Source organism: Danio rerio, chromosome 8 (assembly GCF_049306965.1).
Source record: "Danio rerio strain Tuebingen ecotype United States chromosome 8, GRCz12tu, whole genome shotgun sequence".
Lineage (NCBI taxonomy): Eukaryota > Metazoa > Chordata > Actinopteri > Cypriniformes > Danionidae > Danio > Danio rerio.
In genome coordinates this window covers 28073313-28086892 of record NC_133183.1, presented here as the reverse complement: position 1 = coordinate 28086892, position 13580 = coordinate 28073313, and the positions used below count along the sequence as shown (strand labels likewise).

General features: G+C 36.8%; 1 protein-coding gene across 8 annotated transcripts in view; it reads right to left on the bottom strand.

The window, feature by feature from the left end:
* celsr3 (cadherin, EGF LAG seven-pass G-type receptor 3) overlaps nt 1–13580 on the bottom strand; it is a 92655-nt gene that overhangs the window by 28192 nt on the left and 50883 nt on the right. For all 8 annotated transcript variants that reach the window (XM_009304014.4, XM_017357476.3, XM_009304016.4 and 5 more), the window contains exons 9-18: nt 13450–13575; nt 13120–13289; nt 11252–11437; nt 10900–11010; nt 10134–10302; nt 7682–7823; nt 4933–5053; nt 2016–2199; nt 1835–1936; nt 1660–1754 (exon numbers count right to left, since the gene is read on the bottom strand). In XM_009304014.4, coding sequence (XP_009302289.1) covers nt 1660–1754; nt 1835–1936; nt 2016–2199; nt 4933–5053; nt 7682–7823; nt 10134–10302; nt 10900–11010; nt 11252–11437; nt 13120–13289; nt 13450–13575 — 1406 coding nt within the window. The remainder of the gene's footprint in view (nt 1–1659; nt 1755–1834; nt 1937–2015; nt 2200–4932; nt 5054–7681; nt 7824–10133; nt 10303–10899; nt 11011–11251; nt 11438–13119; nt 13290–13449; nt 13576–13580) is intronic.

The following is a 13580-nucleotide window of genomic DNA, read 5'->3' as shown; positions in this document are numbered from 1 at the left end:
TGAAATTGAAGGCGTTTGAAAACTTCTTAAGACCCTGCAGACACCCTGTAAAATAAGATGAAAAGCTTATTTTGTCCCTAAGTTACTAACACAATTCTTGAGTTTTTTGGGGGACAACTTAATTGTTTTACATTCAATTCACTTAAATTTGTAAAAAAAAAAAAATATTAGGTTAACTTAATCAATTTGTGTTAAGACAACATGAAGCAATTGTGTGGAACTCAGCATTTTTTACAGTTCAGTTAAAATTCTAAAATGGTGAATGCATATACTTCTAGCATTCCCATTTGCTACAATAGCAAAGGTTAACATCTGTAAAAGCATTTTGATGACTTTCAAAAGAACGGAAAATATTTAGAGATTGATTGCAGCAGTCAGGGACTGTTTGTCTGTCATTACTCAAAAATACCCTTGCAGCAGTTTTATATGTTTATTTATTTCACATTGGCTGCCACCAAGCCAAGGTAATAAATATCAGAGTTATGTTTAGTTTCTTTGCCTTTTTTCCAAGTGCCTAAAATAATTGTATTTCCTTTAAGGGTATAATTACATAACATTGATGTGCTAAAAAAGACACGTTTTCCATCTGTCATTATTGGAGAAGACTTGCTAATGTCAGTGGTGGTTAAATTGTGCAGGCTCATTGCCTCTGTTTTTGTACATTTAAATTAGCTCATCATCACACATTAACATAATCTTGCTAGTACACTCTCAGAAAAAAAAGGTACACGGTGGTACAAATAATGTAACAAATAATTGTACATTTGTTAAAGTTGAACCTTATATGGCACAAAAAAGACCTCTTATGATACTGTTCTGTGCCTTTTATGGTACAACTGAAATGAAGGTACACAATTGTTCCCATATAGAAGGTACAAAAGTGTTGAACAACTCCTCCTTTATTACAATACCTATGTAAATAAATATGACTGGAAATGCAAAGTGATTTTATGAATAATTTCCATATTAAAACAAGAATCATCATTTAAATATGTTTAAAGAAACATGTGAACATTAATTACTAAGTTCTATAATACAAAACAACTGGTAAAACATAAAACTATAGGTATTGTAAACTAAACATTTAAGGCATTCTAAATAAATGTTTGGTAAGCATGTTTGACACTGTTAAGGTACAAAGTGTCTTGTCACTGTGGTGGTACCTTCATGGATCAGATTTGTACCTTTGATGAAGATACAATATTGTAAGTGCAGGTTTTAAAAACCAAAGGTACATTTTGGTTTTCCATGGTACAAATCATGTCCTTAAAGGTACAAACTGCAATGGTACAAATTTGTATCTTTGTCTTAAGGAACTATTGCATTGCATAAAAGGTACTGCCCCAGTGACAGGGGTTTGTACCTTCTTTTGTACAACATTGTACCATTTTTTCTAAGAGTGCAGCATGGAGTAAATGTTATTCTCTGTCTAAGGTGTCTGAATACACCTTGAAATAAATGTCTTTTAGTTTTCTGTGTTTTGTTTTGCAAATTAAACTGTCTACAGTTTTAATATGAGCCATTACGATCCACTACATAAAAACAGTAATTGTTAATTATATGGATTTGTTTTAAATTACACAAATCCCTTGAATTAACACAAGAAAAAAAATCTGCGTGAAACAGGCTTTAAATGAATAAATCATTATAGCTCCTCACGGCTGTGTTCAGCTCCACAAAAGGAGGAGAGGTGCAGTTGTACAGGTCAGGGTCCAGCCATCCTCTCTCTCCATCACAGTGGCGAATAGCAGTTCCTTCAAAAAAAAAAGGCATTAGAGGAATGTAAAAAGAAAAAAGATTTATTAAAGACCCAGATATGAATTTCCACACTCACCCACTGATCCTTTAGGACACGGGACGGCAGCAGGAAGGTTGAATTTAGTTCTGGGCCACCAGATTGCTGATGTTATAGTCTTCGGACAACCATCATAGATCACTGAGAAAAACGAGAGAGGAAAGGATTAACAAATATTGCTAACATGAAGGGATTACTGGTTGTATGGACGGTGTTGTACCTTCACAGCCGGTCTGTGTGACCTCAGCAAACGGATTGTCGCACATGTTGCACTGGCGGCCAATCACGCCGGGTCGACACTGGCACTGCCCGCTCTCTGGGTCACATGACCTTGAGAAGGAGCCCACTGGGTAACAGTCACATGGCAGACAGATGTCACTGCCCCGCCGTCGGTAATGAAACTCCTGATGCACACAGAAACATCCACATGAGCAAATGCACAACACAAATGAAGAGAGAGAGGTTCTGAAAATCCTTCATGCGCATAATATTAAGCCAAGACACCGCAGGTGATTGAAGAGAAGAAATGTAAAACCAAAACACCACAGTTAATGTGGAAAGTTTTAACTATTGCAACCAATTTTTGTAAAATGTTTCGTTTAAATATAAAATAAGGCATTGTATACAGTCAAGCACAAAATTATTTATACGCCTGGCAAATTCTGACTTTTAGACTTTTTCAAATGTAAATAAAAGAGAAATATTTTTTTTCCAAAATGATGCATCTTGCACATCGTCTTATTATCTTTTTTAAGAGAAGCTTGTGTCAGTTCTGGTCAGAAAAAAACCCGCTGGTTGAATAAAGCTAACTTGAAGTCAGAATTTGCCAGGGGTATGAATAATTTTAGGCATTACTGTATGTATATAATTGATGAAGTCAGGTTCATAATGCACTTTTTTTATATATTAGAGTCAAAGGTTTTTACACTGGGCATTTGGGGAATTTCTTGTTGAGCAGTCTGAGACAGATTTTCTTTTGTACAATAAAATGTTGTGTATAATAAGGCATGTTTTTTGAACATATCCCTCTGTAAAAACCTTCAGAATATAGATATGAATAATAATATAACATTTGGTATTAGTGCTGCTGAAGTGGAGATTTATGGCTCAATGTTGGAGGACAAATTTATTTTGATAAAACAGCCTTTGCACTGGATTTGAAAGCTACAAACACAAAATGACAAAGTGCAATGGAATAAACACTTAAAAGAGATGTTTTGCTTACATTAGAATGAAAAAAAAAGACTTATATAAAGCCTGATAAAATTGTATGTCGTTCAAATTTTCATTTGGGACTGGAGTGTTGTGTATGGATAATGAAAAGCCTGACGTGAGAGTGAGTAATGCTTCATTATAGCACCCAAGAGTGAGGAAAACACATCTCTAATCTCTTAATTACAGCAAAACAGGCACACACACAAACCAATTAACACTTCACAGACCAACTATACTGTATGCACGTTTATATGTGTAAATATATTGGCATTTACTCCTAAAAATAGCATTAACTAAAGAGTAAATACTGAAAAGTATATATTTTTGTATTCAGAATCACAAAACTAAGTCATAAAATGTACATTTAATGCAAAAATATGCCACATGTTCGATAATCAAATCACAAGTATGATTGTTGACAATTAAACTCACTATCTAATGCCCTTCTGTGTCAATGAACAGCATTTTTAATACTATAGTATGCACAACATTTGTTGGTTTTTTTAGCATCTGTTATCTGACAAAAGTCTTGTTGTCTTGTCTTGTATCCTAGTTGTAAGAGCAGCAAATAATAACTTGACTTCTAGTTGATCATTTGAAAAAGTGGCAGAAGATTACTTTTCAGATGAATCATCTGTTGAACTGCATCAATCATCACAATAACTACAGAAGACCTATTAGAACCCGCATGGACCCAAAATTGTCACACAAAACAGTCCAGTTTGGTGAAGGAAAAATCATGGTTTAGGGTTACATTCAGTATGGGGGCGTGCAAGAGATCTGCAGAGTGGATGGCGACATCAACAGCCTGAGGTATCAAGACATTTGTGCTGCCTATTACTTTACAAACCACAGAAGAAGGCAAATTCTTCAGCAGGGTAGCGCTCCTTCTCATACTTCAGCCTCCACATCAAAGTTCCTGAAAGCAAAGAATGTCAAGGTGCTCCAGGATTGGCCTGCCCAGTCACCAGACATGAACATTATTGAGCATGTCTGGAGTAGGATGAAGGAGAAGGCGTTAAAGATAAATCCAAAGAATCTTGATGAACTCTGGGAGTCCTGAAAGAACGCTTTTTTTGCCATTGCAGATGACTTGATTAATAAGTTATTTAAGCCATTGCAGAAATGTGTGGATGCAGTTCTCCAAGCTCATGAGAGTTATGCGCAATATTAAGTCTTTTTCCACTGCACCATGACTTTATATTCTATACTGTACATTATTTATGTGAAGTGACAAGACTTTTTTTCTAAGCAAAGTCAGACCTTACTGTCCGAATTAAATAATTAAAAATTAAGACATGATCATATTTTTATTTTGGTAAAATAAGTGTACTAAAGGCCTTTGCCTTTCATATAAGCCACTTCTGATACCAAATGATCAACTAGAAGTCAAGTTATTATTTGTTGTTCCTAAAAGTTGGATTGGTGACAAGACTTTTGTCAGGTAGTGCAGATGAGAACTTTTAAAAGTTCCAAAGCTTTTCAAAGCTGCATCTTTTATTATCTTCAAATTATGTACAGGCACACAATGAAACTCAAAATGACATGTTAAATAAATTTGGTGTAAAATTGTAACAGAAATTAAAGATAATATAAAAAATGAATAATTATTATACTGTATTTTACAAAATTACACATTTCATGATCTTTTAGCTTTAACAAGCTTAGTTGAACTATCTTTTGAACTCGATTATTTCTCGATTATTTATTATATCGATTATTTAACCCTTATGAGAACATCCCTTGTATTGCTTAAACATTTTCCACAGGTTTCCTGTGAGGGTTCAGGGTTAGGATTTTGGGTAAGGTAAAGCCAAAAAAATAGCTTTTTTTTAATTATTATAATAATTACCTCTACAGAGAGTCTTCGTAAACCATATATACAGGTGTATGTGCATGCGTGAACTCTTATTTGCATAAACCTTGCAATGGCAGTGTCCAGTGGTCTTATTGCAGTCCGTGTCAAAGCCTTTACTGGCATCGCAATGGCAGGGTCCACATGTCGGGCTTCCCCACCAACCACGAGGACACTGCTGCTCTATCCTATACACAGAGAGAGAAAGAGAGAGAGAGAGAGAGAGAGAGAGAGAGAGAGAGAGAGAGAGAGAGAGAGAGAGAGAGTTAGATTTGATCAAATACCTATGTATCTAGGGCAGATCTGACATAGAGAGCGAGCCAGCATGACACACACACACACACACACACACACACACACACACACACACACACACACACACACACACACAGAGAGAGAGATGGAGCCGGCAGATAAAAGAGAGCAGATGAGATGCCGCTGTTGTGAAGGATTTGGCAGAACGTGTGTGTGTATGTGTGTTTGAAAAGAGGTTGAATCAGGGTCACCATGAGTCACAGTCTGTCAGCAAACTTAAGTCTACTTTCATCCGTTCAAACCTCCAGCATACAAACACACACACACATACACACACATACATATACACATGTGCAGCTAAGTAGAACAAATGCATCATTAACATGAACACAAACCTATCCACCATACACAACCAGGCTTTTGGATAAGCTCCAACACTGGATTAGTGTGATATAAAACTCTCACACATACATACAGTACACACACAATCTCAATGCACATAAAGACTTTGTCCATTCCTGAGTGATTATTTTACTCTACATTTGTTTGTCAGCTTATTAGAGATTATGGATCAATGTAAGAGTAACTGGGCTACAGGACTGAGGAGCTACTGTACATGGCAGAAATCATTTTTCAGTATTTTCTCAAATTCTTTTGGCCAAAAATCTGGCAATGATTTTTCTTTTCTGAGAAAATACCTTTAAGTAAACTTAGCATTTTTAAAGCTGGTCTTAAAATAAAAATTGCAATAGTCTATCATTACCAATGACAGATAGAAATTCAGCTTCTCAAATGGGGAAACACTGATTTTGTCTGCTTGGGCACAATATTTTAAGTAAAAAATCAATTATTTTTACAGTATCTTACAGTTTTTACAGTTATTTTCTACAGTACCTCACAACATTTTTAACCAAATAATCAAGCTAAATATCCATTCATATATTTGTTCCATGAAAAGTTATTTGAAGGACACAAAGTGGTTAACAGCATTAAAAATGAAGACTGCTTTGGCACATGGATTAAAAAATGATGTGAATAGGTAAATAATTTAGAGTAATACTGCTCTACTGCATTAAAACATTATAATTATTAATGCTACTTTCATGGTTACTTTAAAGTACAAAACTTAGCAAATCTTCTGCAAAATCTATTTTAAAAATGCAATGTAATGTGTGTATACATTGTTTATATAATGTGTTTATATACACCCAAACCGCTTTACAATCATGAGGGGTCTCTCCACACCATCACCAGTGTGCAGCATCCACTTGGATGATGCAATAACAGCCACAGGACAACGGCGACAGTTCGCTCACCACACACCAGCTATAGGGGAAGTGAAAAGAAGGTGATAGAGCCAGTTTGGTGAATGGGGATGATTGGGAGGCCATGATCGGTAAGGGCCAATGGAGGGAATTTGGCCAGGACACCGGGGTTAAATCCCTACACTTTACGAGAAGTGCCATGGGATTTTTTTTAATGATTTTTTTTTTTTTAACACTATAGAGTCCCCTTTACTTTTACTGGGGCATTAGGACAGACCACAGGTTATTTAAAAAAATATTTGATAAAGGGGATAAAACAACAAAAACAGTCGTGTCTAGTATATATATAGGTAAACATGCTTACTGTATAAATCACACAGAATGAAGTAATTTGAAAATGCAAAAAAGCAGATTGTTTCCTGTGAGGGTTGGCTTTAGAGGTAGGGTTGGGGTAGGTTTAAAGAATATACTGCTTGCATAGTAGAAACCTCATTACATCAATGAGAGTCACCACCATGATGTACTGTAGGAACAAGTGTGTGCACTTTTTATGTGGTTTACAAGGAAATTGTATAATGAGATGGATATGAGGTACTCTATAAAGGTGGTTTCCGAGAACATCCCTTGTGTTGCTTAAAAAACACTCAACGGAGTCTTTTCACTATGAAAATTTGCCAATGGGTTGGGTAAAGCCAAATAGTAAATAGTAGTAATTTATAAAATACATTATGCCTATGAAGACCCCTTGTAAACCATATATACACATGTATATGTGTGTGTGTGTGTGTGTGTGTGTGTGTGTGTGTGTGTGTGCGTGTGTGTGTGTGTGTGTGTCTGAACTCTTTATTTGTATGTACCTTGCAATGGCAGTGTCCAGTGGTCTGGGAAAGAGCTTGTGGATTTTGCGCCTTCGACTGATGACCCAAAACTTTGTAGTGGTAGGGGTGGCCTGCCTATTTATTTTGATTAATATGGTTATGTTTAGGGAGTGATGTACGCTCCTGTATTTTTTTTTTAAAGATTTATAGGTAATTTAGTTTATTTTGCTTAAATATTATTTTGTTTCTTATTTTGGCCAGTGGTCACCCTGAAGAGTTGCTCCTTAATATTTTTCTACCTACAGTACAATAAATCCATTTAATTTTGAGTGTCTGTGTTTAGTTGTTAATCGAAGGGGATCTTTTTAGGAAATCCACCACCGCAACCCAAATATTTAATATTCCCTTTAGGTCATTTTTTGTCCCCTAGACTTGGGGCGTAATAGTGTGAACGCATGCAGTGTTTGTGAATGTGTACCTGTGTTGGCAATATTGTCCATAGTGACTATCCTCACAGTCACAGATGTATCCGTGAGAGGAGCTGGGCTTCCTGTGGCACTTTGCTTGATTCTCACATGGGTTCAGTTGACAAGCATCCATACAGCTTTTACCATAGAATCCTAAATAGAAAAATAGAGAACTGTTACAACACAAACCTCGAATTATAAAAAAAACAAACATTATCACTTAAAGGTGAAGTGTGCTATACTCAGAGATCAAGGCTGTGCTGTATTATGGGTTGTGTTGAGTAGAACACAAAATTCATACCGTCCATTTTGCTGCAGACTAGCTGCACAGCGTTATTTACTGTTTATTTGCGTCATATAATGAAAACATGTACATTCAGAGCTTCAAAACAATCATCCATTGAAAGTAAACTGCATAAAACAGCTCACTGCACAACTTTATGACTGATCACATCCATTCAAGCTCAACAGTTTGAGCAACACGTTTCAGCGTGAACCGTTTTGTGAACCTACAACAATGTAACGCAGAATGAGGCAGTGCCAAATATATCGAATGCGACAGCAACCCTCAGCTTATGCTGTTACTCATTTCGCATTGCTTGAAGGCACAGTATTAAAAAAAAAAAGAAAAGCCTGTTTAAAGAGTAAAGAAGAAAAATAAAAAATGACTAAGTGGATCTCAGGGGGAAAAATAATCCAATAAAAAGTATTATAAAATAAATCAAATCCACGCACATAACAGAGGAATAAATACACCTGCCTGAATGAAATCTACAAACCGTTCAAGAGGAAAAAAACCTTCAGATTTTAAGGCATAGGAGCAAAATGGACAGAATGCATTTCATGCTCTACTCAAAACAAGCCATCATACAGCCTAGCCTTGATCTCTGAGTATAACAAAAGCCTCCATCTGCACATCGACTGATCAAAAGACACAATAGTCCCTTTTCTGTCTCTCTCGTTGAGCGGAGAGATGTTTGAACTTCTTTAGAAAAATGTACACAAGCTCTATCAAGAAAAGCTCAGCAATCAGAAAAGAAATGAAGTTATACAACCATGCTCTTCAGATAAAGATGGCTTTGAATAACACAGAAGTCACTGCCTAAAAAACGTGACTATATTCTCATTCAATCAATTGTAGCAAGCAGCAACAATGAAACTGATTAAAAATGTTAAATTATGTACGGGAATAAAACAAACAACTGAGAAAGAGAGCTGTTCGTGAATTTAGGCATTTTCCTGCACTGTCTCTCTGCGTGTGTGCGCGCGTGTGGGTTTACTCTAGTAGGAGAAATTAATTCAGTGTATGAGGGGAGCCTTTGATTTCTCTTTCCGCACAACACTATTAATAACACTGGCCTGATGTAACTCTAACGGCATGATAATGAAGTGAACGGGTCTGTATCCTCATTTAGACGTGATCAGCGTGAGCACGCGCAAACATCAGCAGCTCTTTTACTCTGTGTGGGTGAGCTGTCAGACTGGCAACTTGCCGCTGACACGCTCTATGCATTATTAATATTTGGATGTTCTGCTTCCACTGAAGCACAAGACGCTGTTCGGCTCATCCCAAATCATGCTGAAAAACATGATCATTGGTTTTTACACAAACTTTGTGAAACTTTTATTGCAGCTTGAATGCTCAACATTTGCACTAGGTTTCATTTTTGACAGAACTGGTAATTAAAACTGCTCCAGACTTTAGTGGATATACTTAAAGACAACATTTTTGCATACATTTTTTTTCATATTCGTTATTCTAAAAATGCAGTTTTCAAAGAAACTTTGCATACTGAGTTCAATGAGTATTAAATAAATAGCTGCAAAAAAATAAACAAATCGCAAAACAATACGGTGGTTCTCAACCATCTGCCACAATTTGTCTTTATATTCCGCACTGTTTGTCATGAAGGGCTCTATGCTGTGAGATAGAGAGGATTCATTTGTTGGACACTATTCTATTTTTGAAATTTTGACAACATTCTATTAGAGATTTTAATTGCTTAAATACCTCATCACTGGGAAACATACATACGCACTCATTCGCTACAGACAATTTAGCTTACCCAATTCACCTATACCGCATGTTTTTGGACTTGCGGGGGAAACCGGAGCACCCGGAGGAAACCCATGCCAACATGGGTAGAGCATGCAAACTCCACACAGAAATGCCAATGACCCAGCTGAGGCTCGAACCAGCGACCTTGCTATGACACAAACATGCTACCCACTGCGCCACCGTGCAGCCCCTAGGACTTGCATTTAATGAATCAGTTTCAGATAAAAATCTGTACTCTTCTATTGAGATGGAAAAAGTTACCTACATCAATAGCAAATTACTATGCCTTTAAATTAGATCCAACATAGATCTTCACTAGTGGTCTCATACATTTGCACCATATTCCATGCATTTATAATGTTTGATTCAGTGCATTTTAAATCAAATATTATTTTCCATCTCACCTGGTTCACAAACACAGGTGTGTCGATCCCATTCGTCTGTGCATTGGCTGTGGGTGGGGCAAGGGGAGGAGTTACACGGATTGCCAACATTACAGCCAGTTTCCACTTTGATTGTTCTGGATGGACGGGGCAATGCAGGGGAATCAGGACGCACCCCTAGGCGTACCCCCTGAGGACAAATAATGAGCACACAAACATTAATATTAAACACATTGATAATGATAAAAAAAATTTCCAAATCAGCAGTTTAAAAGGATCAAGTGAAACTAAAAAATTATGTAATTTTGCTGAAAATTTGTCTTTATACTCATAGGAATAAATTACTTTTTAAAATATATGATAAATATTGTAAATTGTGGTAATATGTCCCAATACTGCAGTTTTTATCACAAAAAAATAAATTCCGCTTTGATAAGAATAAGGGACATTTTCCAATGTTTAACATTAGCTAAATGAATAAGCAATTGCTAAAATCAATGCCCTAGTTTTACAGTAAATACAAAAAAAATTACAATAATCAATGCAAATTGGAGTTTAATTGGCAAATGTTTCACTGACTGCTCATCTGAGGGAACTTTTACATTATCTCTGTTCTCTAAGTTCTCATTAATTATTCAGCTAATTGTCAGCTTGTTAAAACTAATGACCCCATTAGGAATTAAAAACTACCAGTATGTCATACATTATGGAAGGCTGCAGTAGTGCAGTGAGGATATATTCATCTATAATGAAAAGAAACTGTCTAAAAGAAGTTAGAAAGAAGCACCTGAATGCAGCCACGTATCCCATTTTGCACCTCTCCTGACCCTAAAACTCCACCCACATGCAGGTGCTTCACTTTTACACCATTAATCTCATTCCCAACGATGACCGTTCCCTGTGACAGAGAGGAGAGAAAATGGGATTAAATTAGTCCATTTAGATGATACTGAATGTATATCAGTGTTTAACCCTTAGCCCAGTGACCTGTGGATGATTTGTAGTTTAATCCACAAAGATTAGAGTCTGATATTCCAGAATTCCAGATTATGGATTACAACACAGGATTATAACAGTGAGTCAGCAATATAATAGGGGTTAGAAGATCACTTGTGTTTTTTTGGGATGGGAGTGTGTACCTGATACAGTCCGAAGTCCAGGCGCACTGTGGCAATGTACCGAGTCTCTCTGCCACTCCTGACATCACGGAGCTCAAGCTGTAGGTCATGCCAGCGTCCATCACACACCTGAACTTGATCCAGTCGCAGTCTGACCGGCCGAGTCGAACCCCGAGCCACAGAAAACACCAACTGACCCCCAACCACCTGAAATAATAGACACAATTACTTGACTTTTATTTAAAGTTTGCATAGGACAAAAGAATTATATTTGATTATCTAAGCCAGGGATGCCAAAACTCGGTCCTGGAGGGAGAAGTTTCTAGCAAACCTAGAAAGAGTTTGATTAGCTGGATCAGGTGTGTCTAAGTGGGGTTGGAACTAAACTGCAGGACAATGGTGCTCCAGGACCGAGTTTAGGACCACTGGTCTAAAAATATGGAGTCTTGATAATTTATTGTTTACTTCAAAGTCAAGCTAGTTTGATTTAATTAATAATGTGCTTCTGTCAGTTGTGTAAAGTAACGAATTACAAATACTCAAACTACTTGAGTAGTTTTTCTCAGGAATTGTACCTTAAGAAGTTTACAAAATGTGTACTTTTACTTTCATTTGAGTACATTTTTGTGCTGTATCAGTACTTTTGCTTCACTGTTTTCCTTCAGCCTGCAGTCACTATTAATGTTTCTTGTCTATTGTGATTGGCTAAGCAGAATATTCAGTCCCATGACTGCCATCCAATCAAATCAGGTAGACCAACCTTAAGAGACAGAAGCTTTCCACAACAAGCAACAAGTGAGAAACTGTCTAGACAGCATGTCACTGATGGAACATGACTACTGCAAAATGACTGAAATCATTATGATTAAGGCCCAAATGCCGTCAAGCAATAACTACTGTTAATGCACTACAGAATGTTACGTTTTCAAATGCATGCACAAATGTATTCTCTTAGTTTTGCATGAGCTTGGTTTACATAACTCACAGCTTGTTAGTCAGGGTTTAAAGTGCACAGCCTAAGCATTAACATATTGTCACAGCAAGATTCTTGCCTTTAATTACATCACTTCTCATGTAAATGTGTCTACCTTACGCTACTCTTTAATTTGCATGGAATAAGGTGGAATCATTTTCACAGTTTAATACTCACTACTCTTGAGCAACTTTTTTAAAGGCTAGATTTTACTCATACTTTTGGTAGCTTTTACAACAGATACTCTACTTGAACTTAATTTATTGGCAAATAATAGTACTTTTACTGAAGTATGATTTTTCAGTAGGCTTCCCAACCCTGGCATCTAGAGAAAATGTTTCTTTCCTACTACAAACCACATAATGTTTTCCTTTCATCAAGTCCTTAATAATTTAAAACACTTATTGGGATATCTAAAGGCAAACAAGGCATTTTTCCTTAATGCCAAAGAGCATTTGTACAGTAGAGCTGCTTTGCAGAACGAAAAGCCTTGTTTATAATTCATGGTGGCTTCAATTCTTTGATTTTACTTAGAGTAGTACTTTCTTTTGATGAAAATGTATTCTATTGTAGTTTTTTTTTAAGTGAAGATGGTTATGAAAAATGCTAAATAAAACATTGAGGCCATGCACACACTGCAGCTTTTTAGTTCACCTTTTAGTGCTTACTTTCGTTCTGCACACATACAGTTCAGAAATGTGACAACCCCATTCTACCAATAAGGCAGGACTTCCTCTTTACACCAATTAAACTGTTTATTATAATCCTTTAAAATGCACACAAAGATTTTTTATTGAAATTTTGTTGAAAAAGAAATCAAATGTACCATTAATGAAGCAATCAAATGATGCATTGACTGTCAATTTGAAAGTATTGGACCCTTTCCTTGTGGTTTTGTTTTTGTAAGCATATTTACCTGGAAGATCAGGTTGGTGTACTGTCCAGCTTGAGCCTGCAGCAGGACCCCCTCTTTGGATCGGGTGCGAAACACCAGCCCCATGTACCAGGGTGTGGTGATGGTGACTTCATTCTTCAGGTCCCACCACAGTGCACTGCTCCCCAGGAAACGATGAGGGTGGGACATCACTGAGGAAATCATATCAACACAACACCATGATCAACAGTGCCATTATGACATTAACATTTACTAATAGTTCCTGTTGGATGCTGGCATTCTGATTTAAGATCCACCTAAAGGCCAATGGAGAATTATTTGTATGTCTTTGTACGATTACATGGATCTTACCTAAGCTGCAGTCTTTCCCTCCAAATCCAACGGGACAGTCACAGGAGAACGTCTCCCAGCTCACCCGACATGTGCCGCCATTTTGGCATGGGTTTGATTTGCAGAAAGGCAGTTTGGCACTGCAGCCTAAT